General features: G+C 42.1%; 1 protein-coding gene across 3 annotated transcripts in view; it reads right to left on the minus strand.

Annotated features, from left to right (window-relative positions):
• Window positions 1–26,739, minus strand: part of cracd (capping protein inhibiting regulator of actin dynamics) — a 30,573-nt gene extending 3,834 nt beyond the window's left edge. The window contains exons 1-6 of one of the 3 annotated variants that reach the window (XM_084722761.1): window positions 26,529–26,739; window positions 5,654–5,822; window positions 4,672–4,804; window positions 4,432–4,587; window positions 3,053–3,265; window positions 639–2,922 (exon numbers count right to left, since the gene is read on the minus strand). In XM_084722761.1, coding sequence (XP_084578887.1) covers window positions 639–2,922; window positions 3,053–3,265; window positions 4,432–4,587; window positions 4,672–4,713 — 2,695 coding nt within the window. In that variant the 5' untranslated portion in view covers window positions 4,714–4,804; window positions 5,654–5,822; window positions 26,529–26,739. Of the gene's footprint in view, window positions 1–638; window positions 2,923–3,052; window positions 3,269–4,431; window positions 4,588–4,671; window positions 4,805–5,653; window positions 5,823–6,053; window positions 6,352–26,528 lie in introns of those variants that run through there. The other 2 variants (XM_084722759.1, XM_084722760.1) reach the window with 2 other exon arrangements.
• Window positions 26,740–26,957: the final 218 nt, after the last annotated feature.

Here is a 26,957-nt window from a genome sequence, read left to right on the forward strand (position 1 = left end):
GGAGACGTTACCTTATTCTCACATAGAAACAGCTAGCCTGCCTCTGTACAAACTGAAGTAACAAAATCCACCTACCAGCACCTCTTCAGCTCACTAATTAACAGGTTATGAAAACCTAAGTAAAAAGAATTTCTTAGTAGCAGTTTGTTTTTGGGGTTGTTAGCTTGAGATGTGCTGAGGTTTGTTACCTTTGGACAGAGGCAGGCCACCTTTTTTCAATTTCCAGTTTTTATGCTAAACTAAGCTAATGGGCTACATATGTAACTAGACATTTACGGCACAGACATGAGAGTGGCATTGATCTTAAAAGGAAGAATACAGTAGGTAACACTCCTATTTACATAAATATCATGTTACATGCACAAGCCCTTTGAGCCCTTCATGAGACTCTTTTATCTTTTATTACATTATACGGCCCAGCACCTATTATTTATCGTGTTTGGATGTGCATACTTTTGTAAACTTTTGATTACATTAACCTTACCATCTAACACAAGAAAATTAATATGTATATTGGCTAAAGTGTTGAACTAATCCTTTAAGCCATAGAGAGAAACTATATGTTGGAGGATTTTGCTCAAGATTGTAAATTCCTGATTAGCATTAGCAGCATAGTGCTCGATCAACGTTAGACTGACCTCTCCTGATGAGCTCTGTCTTTCTGTCCGCCTTCTCTCTCCAGGGGATGTTGATGGAGGGGAAGAAGGATCTCTTCTCCTTTGGCTCCTCTTCTGCTTGGACCTGGCCTTGGCTGCTCCGGTGCAACTGGGCCACTGCTGAAGGTTCCTCGCTCCTGTTCGGCTGCTCCTGGCTGAACGACTCTGCGACCCCCGTCCTCGGGACATCACTAGGAGGCCCATGGGCCACTTTAGGTAGCGGTGATGGGGGAGGTGTAGGAACTGCCCCAACAGGTTTGGGTGACGTCGCTGGTCTACGGTAGAGCGGTGGCTTTGAAAGCACTTTCTCACCTTCACTGGAGCTGGTAGACTTACCTGGTTTAGCCCGAGGGACAGCCGGTGAGGCAGTTGCATGCAAGTACTTGCCGACCGCGCCTTCTTTCTGAGGCGATGCAGGACTTGATTTATCAGAGAAGACAGAGGAAGCATCAGAGTCTGGCTCAATGGGGGTGAGAGGTGAAGGGACGCCATCAAAGCTGTCCCCAGCACTGTATCGTTTCTTCCTCTTCTCTGTGGACTGTTCACTGTGGAAGCGGAGGGAGTAGTTGGTCCTCCTCAGCTTGATGCCAAATGGTGAGGGCTTGTCCTCGCCATCCTGGCCTCGGTCCTCTCCATCCTCTCTACTTTCAGACACCTCCGCCTCACTGTGAGCCCTGCTCTTCAACTCCAGCCCCTCAGGTTTGGCTCCAGGACTGGGAACCAGGAAAGAGGGGAGGTCTTTGGCAAACATACATTCCTCTGACCCTCTTTCAACGATGCGGACAGTCTTACTTGTCCTGTTCTGAGGTTTACTGGTTGGAGTTGGGCTTTCAGACGGAGCAGCTTCCTCTCCTGCATCCTTATCTGCATCTGCAGGGAACACCTCAGAGTTCCTGTTGGAGTCTCCAAACTTCTTCTTCGCAGGGGTGATGGAAAACTTGGCGCTGGCAGACATTGTCTTCCTGAGGTTTGTGTGGGAAAACGCAGGCGGTTCTTCGCTGCTGGGCGGAGGCTGGTTCTTGTTCGGGTCTGGGTACTCGTCATATTTCCCCTCCTCCACCCCTTTGAATATCTTTGATCTAATGCTGGCCCATTCTGCCAGGACAGCGGCGCCAGACTGGTCTTGTGAAAGCAAGGTCTCGTTGAGTGATTTGGTTTTGCCAGACTTGCGGTCCGGTGAAGTCTTGCTCTTGGTTGGTGGTGTTCCCTGTGCCTTTCTGTCCTCGCCCAACCCCAGAAGAGACTTGCAAGCGGTGTCTTTGATCTGGTCCAAATTGACGGCTGTCCCACAGAGCTGGGCCCCTGTCACTAAGATGGCGGTGTGGGGGACATATGGAGACGTTGGCAGATTGGGGGAGTCTGCTCCTTCAGGAGATGAAGCCTTCATGGTCTCCCTTTGTTCAGCTGCAGTGCCGCCCTGGTGGCTGGAGGCCGGCGTCACAGGCGTCAGGTTCACCTTCTGAAACAAGATCTGTTTTTCTCCAGAGGAAACTTTGAAAGAGAAAGGCCTCTGTCTCTCCTCCATCTCCCTCCAGCGCAGCTCCTCTGCTCTCCTCTTCCTCTCCTGTGGATCTGAGCAGCTATCTGCCTCCTCTAACGACAGCCTCCTCCGCTCCTCCTCCTCCTTTCTCATCCTCTCCTCTGCTTCCATTTTCTTCTTTTCTTCAATCTCCTGCAACCTCAGCCTGTCTGCTTCCTCCTTCTTCTTTCTTTCCTCCTCTTCCTCTCTTAGTTTCCTCTTCCTCTCAGCCTCGAGTTCCTGCTGCCTCCTCACTTCCTCCTCCTCCTCTTGCTTCCTTCTTTCTTCCTCCTCTTTCCTCCTCTGCTCTTCCAGTCGCCTCTGCTCTTCCTCCTCTCGCATCCTCCTTTCCTCCTCCTCCCTCCGCATCTGTTCTTCCTCCTCCCGCTGCCTCCTTTCTTCTTCCTCCCTGATCCTTCTCTCCTCCTCCTCCCTCCTCCTACTCTCTGCCTCCTCTCTAAGCCTCCGTTCTTCCTCCTCCTGTCGTTTACGACACCTCTCCTCCTCTAGCTGACGCAGCCTCAGCTCTTCTGCTGCTCTGTTCCTCTTCTCCTCCTCCTCTTGTCTGAGCCTCTGCTCCTCTAGCTCCCTCCTTCTCCTTGTCTCCTGTCTTTCCTCCTCATGGAGTCTCTGTTTCTTGAAGCTTTCCAGGGACTCAGTAGATGCCCTGCGCTGGTCGGATGTGGAGACACCTGCGGCCTCGAGGTTCTCTTGCACCACACCAGGAATAGACACCCCTTGAAGGTCCTGAGAATATGGAAATGTAATTAGTTCCTATTTTCTAACCACAACAAAGAGTGTGAAATGTCACAAAATAAATCAACAACATGCTATACTCTTTATTACAACTTATAGCTTGACATTAGCTCCAGCTTACCTGTGTAAATCGCCGGTGCTTGCGGGAAATCCTCTGGTTTTTGGGTTTCACGGACAGTTTATGCTTGGCAGCGGTGTTGTCTAAACGAGGAACAGACTGTGGAACAGCATCCAGGTTGATGGACTCAATGGTACCAGTGGGTGGAAGAACTCGTCTGGACCTCGGGGACTTCACTGGGGTGCTGTGTGGTTCGGCTTGTTGAGCACCCTGGACCTGCTTTTGTCATAGAAACAGAAAAGTATACTATACTACTACTACTACAATATCCCCCCCCCCCCCCCCCCCCCCCCCCCAAAAAAAAACAACAACAAAAAATAATAGATTCATATAATCATAATCCATCTCAATCATCACCTATGACCCACTGGAAGAGCGTGGTAGTGTCTGTATCTGCATTTCCTTATTTTCTTATGCTCTACTTGGGATGCTTTGGGGTTTCAGCCTGTCTGGCAGTTGTGTGTAGCCACCAGACAATACGGTGTACAGGTTTTAAGGTTGGAAAAGTTCTCAACTTCTGGATGACCATGACTTGATGTCATACTATGGTGGCCAATCATGTAAGCTGCTGATAAGATTGCTCCACAGTCAGCCAGAAATATTGCTGAAACTGGGCGCTATCCTAGTGGAGTTCATTGACCAAGCGATGATACTCTCAGCTAGGTTTACTTCATGTTCCCAGTTTTGACATCTGTATCTGGCTGTCAGTTTATGCTGCCAAATAGCAAGACCAAGAATCTTCATTTGGCTTATGTCCATTTTGTTTTTACAGAAAGAGAGAGAGAGAGAGAGAGAGAGAGAGAGGGGGAGAGAGAGAGAGAGAGAGAGAGAGAGAGGGAGAGAGAGAGAGAGAGACACGGAGAAAGTAGTTGAGAGAGTTAGGCAGTGAATAAAGAGAGGGAGCAGTGGTAGCAACAAAGCTGATGAAGCAAAAAGAAAATGTTCTTTTCTTATTGTTTCACTGTAGTTAAAGCACAATAAAACACACTAACAGACCCCTGTGCTAATTGCTATAACTCCTGAATTGGAATAGAGCCTTATTCTAGGAGCAGCTAATGTTGTCTCAAGCTAGTGGCCTCAAGCCAAGTTTAGGAGTGTGCTAAAGAGTTAAGGTCAGCTCACTACTTTCTATGTACACATTACAGATTTTTTTCATTTGTAGTCTTAAGCCCCAGACAATGCTAATTCAGTTGATATCACTTGAGAATATTTGTCAGACTTAAGGTAGTTCCCTCTGCAGACACAAAAGGCTTTATATGTTTTTTCACATATAACAAAGTACTCCACAACACCTGTAAACTGACTTTTATATGTAAAATTGGCAGAGTTCTCCTTTAAAAATAGAACTGAACTGTTATCAGAATACATTCATAACTTCTTACCTTTGGCTCTGTGTTTGCTGGCTCTGCTTCGACCTGGGCCAAAACCCGGAGAGGGCTCCGGGGTACCTCCTCCTCATCTGAACTTCCCTCATCTCCTTCACTTTTCCTCAGAGAAGGAGGCCTCTGGCCAAACTTAATACCTTGTGCTATCTGCTTCTGTTGATGAACAAAAAAGGTGGCAGGTTATGTATGAATACAGAAGATAACTGTTCAGAGTGCAAGGCTCACTACAAGGCCCACCTGCAGATTCCTAACTTTATCCGACACGTTTTCCTGGGACATGCTGTGATCCAGACCAGGCTCGGTCGCCGGCTCCTCTGGGATAAAGATGCTGTCGTGTGAGAGAGCTCGAGATCCGATGGGATTCAACTCCCTGCAGGAGAATACAGAGCATCCTCAGTGCTGCAGCAGCATGCTATTACTGTCAGTCATTCATTCATTTATCGAGAACGGGCTGCAGCGTCACTCTGTAAATCATTTTACACAAACAAATGAATGACCTCTTTACAGCAGTACTTCCACCGCGTCAATTAAAGGCTGTTGAGCCTTTTATAAGATGTATCTGAGCAGAGCCTCACCCTTTGCAGATTGCAGATTGAGCAACCACAACTTGCAACGTTTATGAGTTTGTTCTTACACTTTCATTTTTCTGGAAAGGAACAAAATCTTTTGAGAGGCCAAGCTGGTTCTTGAGAAAGTCTTTTCACCGTCAATGTCAAGATAGAGTTGGCAAAGAAATGAGCAAAATCCCTTTATAGGCACATACTGATAAGACCTGTGGTTGTGGGTTTTATCAGCAATAAAACAACAAGAGGAAAAGCTCAGTTTCGTTAGCAGGGTTTCCAAAGGTCTCAACAAATTAAATTTAAGACTTTTTAAAACCATTGTGAATCTAATTTAAGACCTATTTCATGTCAATGCTGCCACAAAAGCACCTTCATGGTTTGTAGTAGTGTTTATTGGTTCAATGTTGGTTTTATTCTAGAGCTTTTATAGCCTCTTCAATCCATTTTTCTTCTCAAAAACACATTTAAAAGCAATACTGAAGTTAATCCAACTTAATAAAAGCAACATTAGCATCTTGATTCAATTTTTAAGACGTGTCAGAACTGATTTAAGACATTTGAAGACCTAACATTCAGATTATTGGATTGAGAGTTTTAAGGACCTACATAAATAGGTTAGAATATGTGTAAAAATGAAACTTTATCACTGTAGTTACCTCAGATTTTGATTGGACTCTTCATCGTCAGACACAACTCCATTGCACACTTCCCCAGTAGAATAACTCGCCTTTAGCTCTGCTCCATCAAAGCAACCCTTTGCCTGCCTCTTCTTCTTCCTCCCAAAGAGTCGTCTGAAGGGCTGGAATTTGCCCTGTCGCCTTCTCTCTGTTGGCAAAAGAAAACAGATGACATCCACGGCCACATGCAATCACATCATCAATCTTTATATCTCACCCTCGGGGCTAAATAACGAGCAGGACAGTGCATATGGGCGTGTTTTTTTGTATGCGCGTGTGTGTAAATAATGAAATGCAATTGATTGAATTAAAAGAAAATAAATCAAAGTAGCAGATGGAATGAGAAGAAGAAAACCTTGGCTCTTTGGTTCATACTTACTTGTATTTACAGGAAGTGGGAAAGATAAACAATATGTAAAAGGGGAACACCCACAGCAGCTTTAAAAAGTGCTGAAAATATCCCTGAATTTGACTGGAAAGAGCATATCCAAGATCGGTCTGGAGAGAAAGGAAAGCAATGAAAATCCACAACCACATCCAGACTATCTGTATGAGTTCAAGGGTTAATGTGTGACTCATATCACATTGGATCTGCAACACTTAAACAACTCTCCAAGATTGACGTGTGTTATCTGATGCAAAACTGACTTAATAAGACATATCACAGCTAACTGCTCTCTAATCATTCTTCCAGTGGCCCTACGACCACATAAGATCAGTATGCAACAATAAAGACGCAATGTGCAGCCAAAAATTGAAAGATGTCGACAACTGACCTACATAATAAAACAGAGCAGTTGTAATAAACCTGATTAGTTCTCGTAAGATCGGTGCTGGCTCATGAGGAAGTCATGCTTCATGTCCATGCATGGCACTGCATGGACTGCCCCCACTCACTGCAGTTTCCTGGCAAGAAATGCTCAGACACAGCGTTTAATGCTTATTTCACTCCTGATTTGTCTTGGGCATGCACTCCTGGATCGCCTGTCAGTGAACCAAGGGTGTTCCCCAAGGTTCAATTTTGGTTCCATGTCTATTGACTATTTATATTAATGATATTATTCAAATTTTAGTCTACTATCAAGCACATTTATACACTGATGATAGAATATTGTACCAAATTGCCAACTCCGTTCAGCTAGCTGTAGAGAACTTCCAACATTCATTTAACATTCTCCAAACATCTCTTATTGATGTAAAACTATTCTGGACCTTATCAAACTCCAACCAAACAACTGGTTTTGTCTATAAGTCCCCTGAGTTCTTACTGAGCTGGGAAGATTTGATTTTATGTTCTAAAACTCTTTATAAAACACACACACACACACACATATATATATATATATATATATATATATAAAATTCTGGTATCCCTAAGTAAATTCAAATCCATGATCATAACTACGCTGCCTCTGTTTGTATCTGTTTTACTTGAATTGTATTTTGTATCGTGTATTTTTATGAATAGTATTCATACATTTGTTTTTATTTCAACTTGAATCTTTGTTTAAATCATTTTAAGTCATTGTTTACTGACCATCACTGTAAATGAGGGCGGGCCCTCAATGATTTTTCAAGTTTAAATAAAGGTTATATTTCCCCATCATGTTTCATGCCAGAGAGTTATGAACTCTTACACTCGAGCCGAACTTTCCCATGTGTAAAGGGAAAAAAACATCGCTCTGTTCTCCCCTCAGGATCCCAAAGATAAGACATGATGTCATTTGAAAATGTAAACAGATGTATATTAGCTTAATTTCAAGATGTCAAATAAACATCTCGGACTGTGTGCTTTTTTTGTGTCTGTTCATCTGTTTGTGTGTCTTTGTGTGTGTACTTGTGGAAGTCCACTGGATGAACTAAGTGGGTGAGGTTACAGAGCTACAAAGCTACTCTACACCACTGTGCAGACAGGCGTTCTCAGGGCTCTGTGGGTATCCCTTTCAGAGCTATAAGTAGCAACTGGTGTGGGATTTCACTTCGCATGCTGCTCACTACACCAGAGGCATCATGGGAAATGTTACAGTAAACTAATTTCCCCACTTAGATCCTTGACTCTGAAGTGTGTCTTCATGTTTGTGTGGCAGAGTGTCAGTGCTCTGTATGTATTTATGGACTGTGTGTGTACATATATATATATATATATATACATATATGTGTGTGTAGAATGTGAAGAGTATGTTGTAATAATTGTGTCTTTAACTGACAAAATATATGAGGTTTCTGCTTTATATAAATTAGATGCTGCCCAGGTTTAACTAAGAAGCAATGCTTTTATCCTTTACAAGTGAATGTGTGACTCATGACCTATATCATATCAAATGATCAATACAAATCAATTGTCTCTATCAAAGTCTGCAGCGTCAGTCTGGACCATAACTGTGATATTGTCACACAGAAACATTATCTCCAGGTTTTCAGAAATCAAGGGTCAAGGGACAAGTAGACAACTCATTGTGCAACCACAGTCAAATGTTCTCATCTTGTACACATTTGGAGAACAACTGGAAACAATATTTTTCTTCTGAAAGGAGAAAGGTTTTAGAAACAGCACCTTCTTTTCTCCCAACCTCTTTTTTCTCAGTGTGTAGGATTTAGTGTCATCTAGCTGTGAGCTTGCAGACTGCAAACACCTCATCTCATTCTCCCCTTCCAAGTGTGTGGGAGGACCTAAGGTGGCCATGAAACTTGTGCAAAACACGAAAGGCCATATCTTGAGCCAGTGTTTGGTTTGTCTGTTTTGAGCTACACTAGAAACATGGCGGTGCAACATGGCGGCCTCTACAGAAGAGGAACCACACCCTCTGTAGATGTAATAGCTCATTCTAAAAAAAACAAACAGTTCTTATTTTCAAGTGATGCTAATAAAAGTATAAATATTATATTCCATTTCTACCTTATTCTGCTAATAAAATCCCACAAATCTTACACACTGGACGGTTAAACTGCAAGTTTGATGTTTTGGGAAACAGGCAGAGTTAGAAGAGAAGATGGATACCACTCTCATGTGTGTACAGGAAACTCAAAGTTAGCACCAGCATTTGCATAGGTTAGCTTTACATAAAGACTGTAAACAATTGGAGACCAGCTCTTCTCAAAGGTAAAAGGAAGCTTGGGAAGCCCATGGCGACCTTACGTAGACGCCGCATCGTAAACACGGAAGTAGACAGGGAGGATAGACGCGGATGATTGCTGGCAGACCATTTAGCGTTGTGAACCTTGACTGGCACAGTTTTGACAAATGGAGGATCATACATACACTGTACCAGAACAAAAAGCAGCGGACAGTGAATCCCCGTCATCCAAGAAGCGGAGACGCGAAGAAAGTAAACGCAAGCATGACAGGAAACGGCAAAAACATGAATCCACATTGGCATAGCGTTTACACGATGGAAATCGCTGATGGAGGACAAACGTTTTCACAGTGACGCCGAGGTTGCCTGTTTTCTGCTGGACAGGTAATTCATCCTACACACATAATTGTAGTTTGTTGTGAGATAGCTTTTGCTCGCCATTTTGTCCGCTGACGGCCACCGTACTTGTGGTGAGAGAGGGGCGGTGTCGGGGTAAATCCTCTTAGTTGCAATCTATGGTTTGAACGCTAGATGCCACTGGAAATCACACACTTCTCCTTTAAAGTTCACAAATAGACCTTTCTCATGGCAGCCATATTCATATGAAATAGTGGGGTAAACACAGGTGTTACCAATAAAACTAATTAAGGTCCCATTCCATTTCATGTAGCAGAGCCTTTCCTGTGAACCAACAAGCATAACAGCAGCACCCTGACTCTGTTTGACCTGAATGGAACAGGAACTTAAATCAGCATCACTGGTAACGTCTGTGTTTACACGACTGTTTTGTGTCAAAATAGCTGCTGTCAAAAAGTTTCATTAACAAATTATATTGTTTGTTTAAGCTGTCCAAAACGCAAAATGTAAACATGACAAGTTGAAGTTTTAACTATGGGGTTCTAAAGTTTTAACTGCAGGGTTCTAAACCAGTGGAGAGTCCAGCAAGTCACAGCTCCTGGCCAAGAAGTAGTCCAGCTCGTGAACTATAATAGACCTCAGTAGGATTAGGTGGGAAACTTTCGAGGCGCTAGTAGGCAGATTTCGTAACCATTGGATAGATCCGGGCTAGCTGCTTTCCCCTGTTTGTAATCATTGTGTTGAGCTAAACTAACCAACTGCTAAATTACCTTCAGATTTAGTGACATTTAAGTGGCATCAATGTTGTCATCCAGCTCTGGACAAGAAAGCAACAAAGGGTAAGAGAGGCAGAGCTTTCGCTACTGTGGTTATAAGTAAGATTGCAGTCAACAATTGATTTCATTGTCAGTTGATCGGGTGGTTATTCTCTTCATGAATGGATTAGTCGTTTGCTCTTTAATAATGTCAAGAAGAAAAATGTTGGATGTTGGTGTCTGTTGTCCAGGTTACAACCCAAAGATGTTCAGTTCATGATCATATGGGACAGATGGGGAAGATCAGTACCCTTATATTTGAGAGGCTGGACCCATGCAATTTTTTTTTTCTTGAGGTGTGGCTTAAACAACCAACTCATTAACACAACAGTGCACTGATTTTCTGTCGGTTGATAAATCACCTCAGCTCTATTTACAAGTCCCGTCTCTGTAAGTATTTCTCAGGGTGGGAGTTCTGGGATGTACCACACAGCAATTATGAGACGTCACTTATGTTTCTATCCTTGGGTTGATGTTTTGTCCTGTTTTTTTTTATTATCCATTTTTCTTTCTTCTTTTTCATGATTGTCAATTCATATTTAAGACCTTGATGTTTACATCAGAACAGAGATCTTATAAAGCATTTCATCTTAAAGTGTTTTGAGTGTGAAGGTCTTAAGAGAAATGAGAGACAAATGGGACTATTTATTTGTGGAATTGCTCTTAATGTATTTACCTCGGATTTTGTTAGACTTTGTCCATGGCTTTACTTTTTTCTATATATATTAAAAAAAATAAAAATAAAGATATATAAAGAGTACCGATGAAATCCATGTCTGTCAGACCTGTTCTCTCTGTCTATGTGCAGTGAGTGATATTATGGTGTGACACTGATGTTCTGTTCCCCTGCAGCATGTTCTTCTAGCATCACAAGCCGTCCAGTGTGTCTACTCTGGTACAAAGCCTATAATGCACTGCCATGGGCATGCTCACACACCCATGCGTGAAACGAGAAAGGACACTTTTTTCTGCAGCGTAGACGACTCAGCAGCAGCAGCCAACCTAACGCCGGGGTTAACTCTTGCTTCCAGTGTGCTTGTAGTGCAGCGTGTTTTGACCCTGGTCCTCTGGATGCAGACTCCTGCTGGTTTTTCATTTTAGCCATCTGATCAGGGAATATTTCCCATCTGGTGAAGGCAAATTAACTAGCTGGCAGCAGAAAAACAACACAGCAGGAGGCTGAGGAAGAACTGCTTTTCAATTCTACTATTACAAAAAGTTAAAAATGCCCACAGTGCAGCAGCATTAGTGGTAAGAACCAAAGTAACTTCCAAGGTGTTGCAAATTAATGGATTTTCTTTCATTAAAGACACAGTTTGACATGGTGAGAAATACACTTAATCACTTTCTGGTGGAGAGTTAGATGAGAAGATCTGTCCATTCAATATGAAGCTACAGCTAGCAGCCTGTTAGCCTTGCCCAGCATAAAGATGGGAAATGGGGCTAGCCTGGCTCTGTCCAGAGGTATTTATTATAATTACATTGTTATTATTATTAAATGACAATTATAGCCAGTTTAAATAAACTCAGTACTTCACACGTTATATCTTGATTTGTGTAATGGATACACAAAGCAAGCTGAAAATGAAAAGGGGCCATTTTATTGGGCCAAGGAACAGTAATAACCCTCTGTAAAACAGCTAATATTGTTTTTACACTTAGTTTTTTATACTGATAAAACAATTGCTAGGCGTTTCCTCCTGTTTCCAGTCTTTGTGCTAAGCTAAGCTAAGCTAACCTTCTGGGCTGCTAGCTGTAGCCTTGTTTATACAGTGGTATCAATCTTATCAAACTCTTAGGAAGAAATCGAATAAATGTACATCCCCGAACTTGAAACTATTGCTTTAACACTGAATTTGGGGGCTTCTCTCTACTGTACTGTATTACAGTTCATTGAAATAAATGTGGCTTTTTGACATTTTCATATTAAAGGACCAGTGTGTAGGACTTGTGGCATCTAGCAGTGAGCCTGCAGATTGCAAAAACCTCCCCTTCCAAACACGTGGGAGAATCTATGGTGCCCACAAATCTGACAAAATCAAAAAGGCCATATCTAGAGCCAGTGTTTGGTTTGTGTGTTCTGGGCTACTGTAGAAACATTGCTGTGCAACATGGCAACCTCTGTAGATATAAATAGCTCATTCTAAGGTAATTAAAAAAAACCCTGATTCTTATTTTCAGGTGATTTTAAACTTTTTAAAGCATATTCTATTTCTGCCATATTCTGTCAACAAATCCTAAAACATCTTACACACTAGACCTTTAATGTGTTATTTGCCTGTGATCAGATTATGTCTTAAAACAACTTGCAGGGATCAAAGAAAAGCTTGTAAGAAGGAGACCAAAGAAGTAAGAAACGTGAACACAGCACACCACTATGTAAAGTCAAACCCATCACCACACCATGCACTTCTTAAAGAGACAATTAAATAAAACATTAACCTCAAGCTAACAGAGGCCATTTCATCCTCATGATGTGATCATTGAATCTGCTTTAATGCACTGTCTCTTTAAGATGTCGCTAAAAGCACTCATTTTTTCCTATTTACCTGGGCCTTTGGATTCGGTTACCTCTAAAAGCATGTCATGCTTAGTTTCCGTGGCGTCTGTTGCCATGGTCACTGCACACCTTGGCTGTGGTGAGAAAAGAAGGAAGTGAGCATGGGGATGCTGTTATCATCTTTACTGCAGGGGTGTAAGAGGAGCAAGTGTGAGCTTTTAACATTGAGGGAAAAGAGAGGAGAGACACATACAGAGATCAGGAAAGGCGTATTTCTTGCTTTTTTTATTTTGCTCTCCATCACCTCTAGCACTATCATCAAAAAAGCTTTGCAGAATGACGCTTGGTGATGGGCTTGTCTGGGGCAGGATAAAGCCACCGCTGTTTTAAAAGCAAAATGAGCCCTCTGAGGCCACTCTGTTGTGGCTTGTCAGTGTAGAAATGGTGATAATAAAAGTCAGCTGTACGTCTGAAATGACCACACACATTTAAGTGGTTGGCGGAGGCAGATAGCACGTCTGTCTTTCAGCAGGTTGACCCCTTGCCTCGTCTAATGGTTAAAGATCCACAGCAGAAATAATCACACAAACCACATGAAACATCTCTTATTTGCATCTCATAAACTGACAGGAACCAACAGACCACAGACTACTCCCTGAACCCTGCATCCTCGAGCACCTGTCTGCAGCACGTCGTCGGCCGAGCCAGAGGTTTTCTGATGTGCTGCAGAAATGTGTGTTGTGCAGAACCACAAGCACCCGGGCCAGCGATATAAAACCAGAGGGAGTGTGAGACAGTACTGAGAGAGCCGGGGAGGAGCCCGCTGCCTGTCTCCAGTGGGATCAGCATGCCGTGGGCTTCCTTCCTGAGGCTGACAGAGTCGGACAGACTCTCTCAGAAATGTCTCGACCCAAAAAAGGCTCTTTGTCCTGTCTGATTCCAGCCAGCGCAGAACAAGGAGTGAACAAGCATGTTTGGTAGTAGGGGTGTGTGAACACAGACAGAGAGTGAGTGTGGTGAGAAGAGACACTGTGTGTGATTGTGTCTGCGGGTGTAAAGAGAGATATTGTGGATTCTTTTTCTGTTTGTCTGTTTATTTACACGTGTTGACTGGGCTTGGCTGCCAGTCCTGATGTTGAGCAAGTGTCTATGTTGATTTTTTGGTGTGTGTTTGCAGTCCTATTATTGCTGCAGAGGACAGACTTGGGGAGCAGCTAGAGGTGGGATGGGAGAAGCACGAGGAGCAGCCATGTGCTCTACAGAAGCAGAGAAATGCCTTTGACAAGGATACAGCTGCATCATAGTATGGCGGTGGCATAACACGATGCTGCGTCTCAGCACTCTCGAACGAGCCGGCAGCTCATTTGATGGTTACACCGGCTCTGCACCAGAGCGGGCCAGACATCTACCAAACTCCAAATGGCATGGCTCAGTGTTGTATAGCGGCTAAGGCGCCATAACCTTACAGCACAAGTAGCTTGCTGACAAAGCAGACAGACGAACGTGGTGGAGCCGTGTTTGAAACGGTTTACCTATTTCAGCTGCACAGCTCGAGATGGCTGCGCACCACTGCAGTAAAACCTTAGGGAACATCGATCTGCCCTTTTGCACAAAGCTTGTTTTACCCAGGTGAACGTCGCTGCTGCTGCCTCCGCTGTGGCTTTGGGAGAAAACGGTGGAATAAATACAAGAGACAAAACAGCAGGTTTGGGTATGTTAGGTGTGTTAGCATCAGGTGCACTCACAGTGGGGAAACATGAGTATGAAGCATGGAGGGTAACACGGGAAGGGACGGATGAAGCAGATGAACATGATCTATCAGGATGAATGAGGTGACAACGACAAACCAGATGAATCCATATTGCAAAAAGTATGCTCAACAACAATATAAACACAACACTTCCGCTACTATTTTTAATGAATTGAAGTCTAAGACCTTTTTTGTGCACACAAAAGGCTTATTTCTCTCAAATTTTCTCAAAGTTTATCAGAATCCGTGTTTGTGAGCATTGCTCCTTTGCCAAGATAACCCATGTGGTGGATGCAGATGTGGTATATAGAGATGCTCCCTCTAAAGATTCTGATCACAGCGGTGTGATAAAATCATGTTAGTGGTTCAAGACATCACAACTAAAACAATGAGTGTTGCCATCAACTTCAGCTGAAAGTGATGGCTTGAAACTCCATTCTAGCTGTTTGATATTGATAGACTAAGTAAAAATGATGACACAGTCATATAAATTTGATCTTATTTCCTGTGTTTTTTTGGTCTGATGTGTTGATACAGTATGTCAAAGTGAAAAAAGGAAAAAAAAATGCCAGAAAATATAGGTAATACATGGTAAACATTTTAATGTATAGTGCATGTTAAAAGGCAAAATTAAAAGTATTCAGAAATGGGCAAAGACGGGGTCAGCCTTACTATGACACAGGTGTGTCTTGGAAAGGTCACAATGAAAGGACAGTCTGGCTGTCCTTCCCTGATATTCTTACCCCAACCCTAACCAATCACTTCTCATGCCCAAACCTATCCAACCCAACCAATGAAGGCAACAAGCACCAGCCAATAAAGCTGTGACAAAAACCGTGTTATTGGTCGTGATGCCATGGGGTTGAGCTCATTACCGTCAGCACCAAAAATTCAGTTGTGTAATTGTGTTGTAACACGTCCTCTGATTGATCAACAGTCGAGCCAAAACATCATGAGATTGCCAGTGGATGGCTAAAAACATGTTAAAAACTACATTTTCAACATGAAAAAATGAATAAATAAAACATTCAGTGTGGATTTATCTTTATGGATCTATTTTACCATGTCTCCAGAAAAGATGCTGCAGTTCAAGGCTGGACTGCAAAGCTTCTGAAAGGACGATCACACCGTTAGCATTAACATAACGTTAGCTTGTCTTGCGCAGCTTACTTTATGTCTAACCCCATCACTTTTCCATCTGTTGGGTAACTTTTCTTGGTGTTGAGAAGCTGCAGCATTTATTAACTGACACACTGTAACCTGTATTGTACATTAAATGCCAGACTGACAGTTTACTTCTGTTTAAATTTCTGCTCTGCTATGAGCTGCACCTTCACTCAGTCTGCTGCTCACTTGCTTTGCCATACACACATAACACACTCCACTATTCTTTAAAGGGGCTACACACTGCACAAATTGTATAGGACCCTGTGAAGTACACAAGGGCCCTGCCTCCCCTTCGTGTCAAAGCAGTTGTCATCGTTTATAACTTTGATGAGAGGATGAATCAGAACTACGAAGAATATAACATATGGAGAGTGAACGGGGTGATCAGTAATCAGGTAATCTTGTGTTTCCTCCTCTCCAAGTTTGATATCATTCATTCACAGTAATGTTAAGTTGCTGCTCCTCCCTCTGACTGTCTGATGTTAGCTGAGCTGCAGCCTGTCTGTCTGTGTTGAGTTTACAGACACATCCAGGGCTGCTCTGTGACTTTGTGCCTGACAGAATTGAGAATGAACTATTTTATCACGTTTGATGAGCGCCAACATGCCGCAGCATTTTAGAATCTGTAGCTCAGAAAAGACAGAAGTGTCACACATGAACACACATTCATATGCGCATGAACACTTTCCTGCTGCAGCCTCTGTGGAGACCAGTCTGTCTGTCTGTCCAGACAGACTGTATATGGACATGATGTCAGGAGTGTAAAAAGTATTCAGATCCTTTACTTAAGCAAAAGCACTAATATCACACTTTAAAAATATTTCACTACAAGTAAAAGCCCTGCTTTCACAAAACCTCACTAAAGTAAAAGTATGGAAATATTGTCCGATAAATATACTTGAAGTAAAAGTATTCATGTCGCAGTAAGGTGTTCCCTGTCTATTATTATGTCTGATGTTTTTGGATTAATATTATTGCTTTAATGTTACTGCTGTTTACTGCTGTAGATGTACATCAGGTTGAGCTAATTTTAACTACTTTATAGGCCACTGTGGATAGTTTACAGCAATGCATCATGGTCTATAAGATCATCAAATGTCTGTAGCATCTGTGTCTGTCCTGTGAGAACCACGTTTTTCTAAAAAGTCAGAAAATAGTTCAGTGCCTAATAAATATCTTTTTCTCTGACAGGGATTTTAACAAATTTGGGGACAAAATTCAAGGGAAATAAACCATTTGTGTTCACAGAAGTCTAACACTTTTTACTTGAACTTATTTTGTTGAGTGTATGTTTTCACAATCGCTGCTCATCGTCTCCAGGTCTAGACTTTACACGTCAACAATGCCAACTCTTTGTCCCAGTCTCATTCTCTACCACTCTATGAAGTTTGAGCAACCTCTGGTTTCCATGGCAACGTATCAGCAGCAGCCGGGCCCAGACGAGACAGACGCAACACAGAATCAAGTCGCACAACAAATCCTTATCACTACAAACAGACTGAAGTAGTTCACTTGGCACAAACGCCTACATATGAACAAACACTGCGTGTGATGTGATTGTTTCAACACAGTGCCAGGCCACGTGCACAGGGACAATGAGGGAGTGTCCACTTGTACTTGGTTAATTACAAATATGGACAAGAAATATCAGAGGTGTGTGGTGATTAATCATTATCACACTACTGCTGCCAAAGCTGTGAGTTAGTCAAGTCATGACATGGTGGAACAAACGAGTAATTCCCCACAGTAATGCTGTTTACATTCTAATGAAAAGAGCTGTTTTCTTCTGAAGCGATCATATTCAATCAAACTCATTTTGTTATAACACACATCATATTGCAATTACAGATGCAGCGCTGTTTTCCCAGTCAGATTGAAATTAAGGTCTTGATGTCGGCAGCTTCACCCCTGGTGAGCCATAATTTTTGGATGAGACTATAAAAAGGGCATCTTCAGGAGAGGGTGGTACTGATGATGTTTACTGAAGTTCAGTTCAGTGTTTATTTTAATATTTATTTTGTGTGTCCAGGGCTTCACCAGAACATCAGCATTGCCATGCCTACGTAAACAAATCAAACAGAACACAGAAATGCAAAACACCTCTACACTTTACTTTCTGTGTCGTGATTTGATTTTACTGTCATGAACAACTCGGCACAATGAACAGTTCATTCAGTTAGTAAAGACAAAAAGCTAAATAATTGTCCTAACATGTTTTTCATTTAATTACAGTTAACACGGGCATAAAAAGGAAACACATGTCAATATGTGGTGTATTTCACATTAATCCAGTTTGATTTGTTTTTATTTCAGCACTAAAATCCTCCATATATCTCCTGCATCTGACAATTTGACAGCTTGCTGCACACAAAAGCACATCTGCTTTACTGGCAGTCTTCCTATATTCACAATAAAACTGCAGTTCTGATGTTACCCTAAATGCATGAACTGGTTGCAAAGTATCTAATCAAAGTGTTTATTCACATAATTCAGCTTGATTGTGCTGTGCATTTCACTTGCACTTGCAGATTGAATCCGTGGACATTTATTTTAAGCACATCAAAGATAAAGTTTCCCCAGAACACCAACATGTCTTCATGTTCTACCTTATTGTCTAAGCTTGTCCTGCCTTTGTGCCACAAACGCTGCACAGGGCACAGACATACCAAACAAACGGGCAAAGCACCGACATGTGATGACACCATTTGTCCTAATGTTCATGCTGCCATGAAAACAGAGCCCCATGTGTTGGTGAACAAGTGCAGTTCAGCATGTCAGACTCAAACCTACTTCAAATTCAGTTACAGCTGAGGCGTTTTGTATTAACAAGATTAAAACTGCCAGCATGCTTCTTCAGAACTGCTTGTCAGATGGTCAAAAATATTTTCAGTAACGCCCTCCGCCTACACCTTTCTGACCAAAACCGACAATCTGACATTCCCACCCACTTCACGCTGTGATTGGTCAGCTGTGTGGAGTTGAGAAAGTTAGGTGGGTTTGAACTTCTCTCTCTAAGTCTCCTCTTGTCATATTTGACACAACAGTTTCTAATGTGACCAACTACGTGCAACATTATGAATGACTACAAAGAAAGACTGTCTGAAAATGTTTGCCGTTATGCCTATATTAATATAATATTTCACTCCTCTCTCTCTACAATGGTTGGCTTTTCGCTCCGCCTTCTGACCCTAAAGCCCCATTTCCATACATATGTTCTTGGTTTGACATTGTTGCATCAATCCCGCATGACAGGGATTTGCATTTCCATGACAACAAGGCTTCTTGCTTGAAGGTGGCTCTTTTAACTGATGAAGCACTTGTCTTGAGTCAAGCTGCTGTAGTACGGTGGATAAAGACACTTAAGCTAAATGCTAATGGCAGCATGCTAAAATGTTCACAGTGATAATACTAACATCTTGATGCTAAGCAGCTATAATATTTACCATGTTCCCTTTATTGGTTTAGTGTCTTAGTATACTAACATTTGCTTTTAGCACTTAACACAACAGACAACTGGCAAAGTAAAATGTTGACCTGCTGTGGTGCTACATGAAAAGTAAAAGGATCACCAAAGTAAGTGAAATTCATCTCTAGGGACCATAAATGTCTGCACAAAATTTCATGGCAATCCATCCACTAATTCACTCTGGAACAACCAACTAACTTATACTGTCATCCCAAGAACAACTAACATGACACATCATCTGGGAAATTGTCCTTAGAAACTGTTTGGAAAAGGGCAGGCATTTTCAAAAAAAACACTTGGCAGGTGATTGGATGAACCATCTGTCTATCACATTTAACACAGGCTAACTTCAATCAATCTGAGCGACGCTTCCATGGATGCTTCTTGCTGTTGTCACACCTAATCCACGTCCATAGTTGCCAGTAGTCCCTCCTAGAACACTGATTGGCTGCAGCACTTTTGTTGTGGACACAAATGGATAACTTGAAGCCTGGCAAGATGGATTCTCATGTGATCTCGCAAATCCAGCTGCCTTTGCAAGGTATCAGAACCACGCTGCTAAAAACCTGGCTGGAGTTGCAAAACGAGCACCAGTAGAGGCCATTAATGCATAACTGGACAAAGTCCAGTCCAGTACAACTGGCCAGTGGTATACACTACCTTTATGAATTATATAATGCTCAGCGTTTGTTCAGACATCGTGCTGTAAGGTGTTCTTGGCATTTGTCTACTCTCTAGATGTCCACAGGATGCATGAGGAGAAACAATGGACATTAGCGTGACACGCAACATGTATCACATGACTGTGGTTATATTTTCCACATTAGCCAATGGTTATCTGACAGTGCTCAAGTGTGCAAACAAACAGAAAGGCCTTCTCTTTTGCCTGAGCATCTCAAACACAAATACTGTGACTGCTGATATTCACAGTTGACATATAACAAAAATTCTGAAGTGCAGTAATGTTTTTACACTTCACTACATCACCCTGTACAACACAAGCGCCTCATACTGGTTTTGCTCGCAGAGAGACAATAAATAAACACAAAGAATAACTGAAAACCAGTGTTAAAGTCCACAAACTATGCATGAGACCTCCAGCTAACATTTCATCAACTTTGTGTATGAGAATGCCTTCTTACCGTCCTGCAGTAGCTCTGTGTGCGAGGGGATCTGTGAGTGTGTCGCCGTTCCACCTGCCTGCTGTCACTGTGGATCTAGGGCATTACCTGGAGTCAGGTGTCACATGCAGTGAGGCCCTAGTTGTGTGTGTGTGCGTGTGTGTGTGTGTGTGGGCGTGTGTATGGGAGTTAACATCCCTAGATATTCTCATATTGATGGGAATTTGATTGCTGTTCTAAGGCGCAGTCACGTCCTCGGGGACGAAAAGTCATGTCAGTTTGGGTTCACCAGTGCGGATGTGTGTGGCAGAGCAGCACATGTACAGTGTGAGGGGAGGAGGAGGAGGTGTGTCAGTGGGGATTGGGGTAGTGTGAGCTCCGAGCGAGGAGAGATGGGCGTTCTCCTGTGTCTGTTAGTGCTGCTGTGCTGAGGAGGCACAAAGTGACACTTTGTTTCTCCGCCAGATAGCCAGTGCAGGAGAACAGAGTGGCATTCATCATTTCGACTGGCTGACGCACACAAAGGCTTTCCTTGTGGGTTAACAGTAACCGTGTATATGCACATGTGTGATTAGAAGGGTTTGTAATGTGGTGCACCATAATTACTTAAAGGGAAATTTCGCCACTTTTCATGCGGATGTTCAGTCAGTGTTGGTGGTAAATGTAGTCAACTGGAGTAATAAATTGTTTTTCTGTATTGACTGAGAAGCTCCCCTGCTGTAAAATCTGTTGTTTTTCCTGCATCCAGTGATGTCACAGTGATGTAGTTGGTGTTCAGGAAGAACTACAGGAAGGGTGTGCTAGATGAGTATTTTTGTCACCTTACACTATATTGTGGCCAACAAAGTAACAGCTATAGGCTGGGGTGGTGATTAGGCTTGAGTGGTACAAAGGTTTTACAGTATACCAGGGGATTAAGAAATCCTAACAAAATACAGACACTCCTCTTTCTATTAAACTGATACAGAGAAGCTGTATTGAGACGATGTATTGTAGTTTGCAGCACGCGCCACAAGAGGTCAGTCTCTCTACTGATGGACAAGGCAGCACTGAGAAACATGACATCTGGGGGACAAAGTCACAGGGGTAACAAATAAAAAAGAAAAATGCCATGGTGACTATGATGATCAGGTCTGTCCATGTTTTACACAAATACCTCCATAATACCACATACCCCAGTAAATGTCAGGTAAGTATGAAAATAACAGATACTGACCAAGCCTAGTGGAGATATACGGTATCATGAGCATAGGCACTAGCAGCTTGCACGCAATGCATCCTGGTACATGTAGCCTTCAGCGCTCACATCAACACACGGGTGGATTGGTGAAACTTTCCAGTGGTTTCTTTTTATGGCAAACTAGGGCTGCAAAATTTGATAATTTTTAATTCCAATTAGTTGTTTAGTCCATAAAATGTAAGAAATATGTTGATCACTCTTTTTCTAAGCTCAAGATGACATCCTAATATGTCTTGTTCCGTCTACAACTCAAAAGATTTTCAGTTTACTGTCACAGAGGAGTACAGAAATCAAAGAAGCCAATATCAGAATGTGAAAATGACTCCAAACAATCGATTATCAAAATACTTAGGCGATAATTTTAATAGTTGACAGCTCATTGGTTAATGACTAATCACTGCAGCTCTACTCAACACACACAGGTGGACTGGTGAAGGGTCTTCTGAAATCACTGAAGGATAACTTAAGACAACAGCAGACAAAACAGCAGCTTAGTTCCCCAATATGGTTGTCTTAGTACCAAATGACTCAATAAGATCCTCCTTTTTATGGTGATATTAGTTGGACCTGGAATCATAATAGCTGTGTGCATCATCATATAGTGTCAGTGTATAATAATAAGGCCAGCTCCCCCTATCTCCAATTTTGGCAGGATCATACTGCAGTCTCACAGGGATATGGTAATGATGACGGCTTTACCAACCTGGATGCCGACTATATTGCAGCAGCATAGCAGTTCAGAGACAGCAGACTGCTCACTGACTGACTCTGTGCAGAAATAGAAACCCAACCTAGTAAATCAGCAACACACAAACACTTGCATCCACATGCAAGAATCCACTTTGTGTATAAAGAGGCCAGGATCATCTGCCCCCTGCTATTCTCAATGATACTGAGTAAGCTACTGCATTTGACATGTAGTAAAACAGTTTTCATGGAAATGAGGAGATGAAAATATATTAAAGTATGCACTGATTTTTCAAAAGTTAATAGATGATTAGGAGGGCAGGAGGAAAAATGAACCAAAACCCCTCATTTTAAACCAGTTTTATGTTAAACTATTCTCATTCTGCAGTGACATAAAATAGACAAACCTACCGAGTCTTAGTGACAATCTATGCATCATCATCACTGTGATGTTGTCTTAATCTACAGCCTGCTGCATTTTCTTGTTGCATTTGATTATATGTTGAAATTTCTGAGGTGACCTAAATGCCTCCAACAAGTCATTCAAACAAACCTTGATATCAGCAGTAATGTTGCAGCAGTAGTATGTTATTAAGAGCAGAGATGTGTTACATAAATGTGTATAATCTTATCTAGGGATCCCATTACAGAAGAGCTGATGATAACTTGCACCACACTGAGTAATTAGGGCAGACCTCACAAGAAATTAAGTGACAGACGGTAAATACAGTTTTGTGTTTCAGATAAGGGCAGCACCAATACTAACACTTATATCTGTATAATAGTATATATTAGTATATAAATACTAGGTGATTATTGTTGTGTGACACACTTACATCTGTCCGTCTTTCAGAGGCTGGTGCAGAATCAGTTTGGAGTGAATGGAGTGAATACACTGGTTGTATCATATGAAACTAAAAGACCGAAGGAGCCTATTGCTACCAACCACATCATGCCAGCTTGTCAAGAGGCTGGCTAAATGACACTCAAATATTACATTTTTGTTAGGGATGAACTGGCGTCGCCATTTTCAGTCTGTTGACCTCTTGCCTCAAGATATCTGAATGAAAATGGGTTCAATGTGTATCCAAGAGTCTCCCCCTTTACAGACACGCCCACTTTATGCTAATTCCATGCAGTTTTGTGCAAAAAACATGCATGGAAACATTTCAGCATACTGGGGTCCCTAAACAGTATTGGAATTATATCAATTGGGTCTGGCTGGAAAGCTGAGACTCTTGTGGATTCAATGAGCCCAGCTGTATTCATGTGTGATGAGCAGCCATTTAATTGCTGTGACACCATTTTTTCTAAAACTTGTACATGATAGTGGTTACTTCAATTCAGTTAATGGGACCGGATCCATGCAAGAACATTATCCTTCTGAACAGCCAGAACTTCCACTGGGACATGCACGCTCTGACCTTTGAATAGGCAACATCAGGTGAACATTATTCAGAAATTCAGCTTTTGTGAGTTTCAGTTTATATTGTTGCAGAACTGCCTGGTTGCTTGTAAATGTTCTAAATAAATAAATTCAGAACTTTGGACTTACCATCTCACTTATTGTTTCCTTGTTATAGATAGGGAAGCCCAGGATGTCTAATTACAACACCATTACACTATTTAAAGAAAACTGAAACAATACTGTACAAGAAAAGCAAAAAAAAACATTGCAAATCTCTGCTGGTTGGATCTAGCAATTGTGGAGGCATTGCAGTAGGTGCTTCACCATCTGTTGCCTGGCAGATATCTGCACTGTATTGAGTACAGTTTCTTTGCAAAAATACAGTTTACACTGTAAGCATGCAGTGAAGTTGTTGCTGGTGCCATACAAATGACACTTGTGCACCTAAACCACCCACAAGCACTTAAAGTGAATGCGCAGCTATGAGACTACAAATCAATTGACATTTAAACACGCAGAAAAAACTATGAGTCAGACTGTCTTTGTCTGCCCTACAGTGGTTAAAATCAAATCTGTCACAGTTTTATCTGAGGTCAAAAGGGGGACAAATGACTCAAATAAAATGGATGCTGTCTGGCACTGCTAAGACACTCCACAGATGTCTCGGAGAAGATGTTCAGTAGTCACCATTTGGGTGCTGATGACATGAGAACTCCATCAGATGAGTGTTTAGTGTGCAGCTCAGTGCAAGCGAGAATCCAAACCATCAGGCTGGATGTGAAACTTTACACTGCAGTTCTTCATAAAACTACTGAAACAGAACAGCGATAGTGACGTAGTCTGCACTATGAGAGCAATACCATATTTCTCCTACAAAACACACAGCACACAGAGTCCGTACTAGTGCTGGGCAATATATCAATATTATATCGATTTTGTGACACAAGACTAGATCATCTTATATTTTAGATATCATTATATCATGATATGGCATAAGTGTTGCCTTTTCCTGATTTTAAAGGTTGCATGACACTAATGGCAGTCATTATATCCGTTATATCCACATTACTGCTGATTTATTATCAAAAATCTCAGTGTGTTAATATTTTGTGAAAGCACCAGTAGTCAACCATACAATACTGCTGCAATACTGACATTGAGATGTTAGGTCAAAAATATTGTGATGTTTAATTTTGTACAAATCGCCCAGCACTACATTCTTAGAATATTATACGGGTTCCAAAAGGGTTTTTCATGAAGAACTGAGGTTCATCAAGAGTTCTTTGTAAGACTTAGGGCTGCACTGACAACCATCCAAAGAACACTTTTTGGAAGAAAGAGTTTATCAAGGATTGCATAATTCTTAAAGATCTTTTTAATCAAGGGTTTTCTGTACCATAATATACAAGGGCTCACAGTAGAACCCTGTGGGTGGGTTCCAAATAAAACCCTTGGAATATTAAAAGGGTTCTTGGTATAGGTGTAAAGCAAAAGTTTCATCATGATACAATATTATATTGATTCTTTGGACAATGATATAATATTTGCTGATATTACAGTCTGCTGTGAAATTATTTTGATTCAATTCAAATCAGGGATCTGTGATCAAACTCAAAGAATATTATCTGTCTATTTAACACATTCAGTTACATTTGTGCCATCTGACAAAAAGCAACTAAACCATGATTCAACAATTTTATGACTGGACTCCTCCAGACATATGTGACACAGACATGCCATGGAAGTTTCAAAATAAAAGCATATCTTAAAGACAATGATAAAGATCGATATTTTCACTTTGCATCAGTCATACTGGATCAATAAATGCCCAGTCCATAAGGATCCAATCTATGTATCATTATACCTCTAGTTCTCAGTAGAACTCCCTGGTTGGGTTCTTGTTAACACCCTTAGAAACTGGAAAGATTCTGGATAGAACCTCCAGAGAGGACTGTGGGTGGAACCATTGCACCATATAGGTTTCGCCTTTAGAACCTGTCACAAGGTTCTGGGTAAAAATCAATCACAGATGGTTCTAGGTATAACCCTTTATGTTGGGTTCTAGGAAGAATTCTCTGAAAGGGTTCCATTGGAACCTTGATTAAAGGTTCTACAAGGAACCAAAAAGGGTTCTCTTATGTGGGGAAGCCACAGAACCCTTTACAGTTATAGTTAGCACCTTTATTTCAAAGACTGTGCAATAAAATCATTGATGATTTTATGTTTTGCACTGTTTGAGAAATGATGGAGGTTATTTTAGAGAAAATGTGTACAAAATGATATTTTATATCATGGGAGAGCCTAAAATATGGAGAAATTATTTATATTGCCCAGCCTGAGTCCTCACTGTTTACAGATTACAACTAAAACAACATATACTCACCTGTCAATCAGGTGCTGAAGCAGCCAACCAAAACCCACACCAGTTCACTCAAACCAGCACCATACATCCAACACCAGCTGCCTGTGAATTCATCTCTGGCAAACTGCCATCTCCTCTCTCTGCCTCTCTGTCTCAGCACACACACACACACATACACACACACACACACACACTACTGACGGTGACAGTAATGCAGCATTGATTTAAAAGCCTTTAAACGACGCGAGGAAAGATAAATCCATAATTTAATATTTCATTTTTCTCGCACATGTAGGCCCGCACCATATGGCCTGTACGGGGTTTTCCAGCTGACTCCAGTATCCTGACATTTCAAAGGCTGTATTGTGTTTGGTTTGCAGAGATCGCTGTAGTGAAAGACTACATCAACACAGACCTAAAGGCACGGATCAATACGGAACCGTTAATGGCAGATTAGCGGACGTTGTCGCACAGGGATTACAGTCTATTAATTGCAGGCTAAAAGGCGCACGAGAACAAAGAATCTGGCCTTTGCTTTTCTCTCATATTGTCACACACGAGCCACAAATAGCGTCAAAGTGATCGGCATCATTTTGGATTTCAAAAAATAGCCATTAATTACAATTTGGCCTGTTGACATCGGCGTTTGCGCATTTCAAGCCGGATCAAATTGCAAGTCCCAGCCCATTTACAGCACGCACACACACACACACACACACACACACACACACACACACACACACACACACATCTGCGAAGGATGGAGCAGAAGATGTGAGCAGGTCAATGAGAAATGAGAGGTGAGATACAGTGACAAGGTCATCAGCGTCGTGAAAAATGGAAAACAATCAGCAGAAACACAAACAATATGGAAGAAATGAGGAGAAGAAGAAAAAAATCCCACCACCTTGTTTTTCTTGACGCGGTTCCTCCTCCCTGTGATGAGCGCTGACTGAGGTAAAGCCCAGCTCTGCTCCGGCTGCTGCTCAGACCGCTTTTGTGTTGCTGATGCTGCGGGTGCCCGACGGAGAGACGCACACACGCACCGTCAGTCAGTCAGTCAGTCCCGCACAGCTGCACGCAGGGAGACAGAGATGGAGATGGGAGGGTGTGGCTGCGAGAGAAAGAGGAGCAGCGGCGGCGGCGGCGGCGCCAACATATGATGAGCACGATGCGGGCACGTTACTGTAACGTAAGCGCGCGCATTTCGGAAGTACTTAAAGAAACGAAGAGCTGAATGGAAACACTGTAGCCACCCCGAGGGAAAAAAACACACATAGTGTAGTCCTGAAGGTGTTAATCCTGCTGGGATGTGTCTGTGGTTCTACTGACCTAA

The sequence above is a fragment of the Lutjanus erythropterus genome, chromosome 7 (genome assembly GCF_056507025.1).
Source record: "Lutjanus erythropterus isolate fLutEry1 chromosome 7, fLutEry1.hap2, whole genome shotgun sequence".
Classification (NCBI taxonomy): Eukaryota; Metazoa; Chordata; class Actinopteri; order Lutjaniformes; family Lutjanidae; genus Lutjanus; species Lutjanus erythropterus.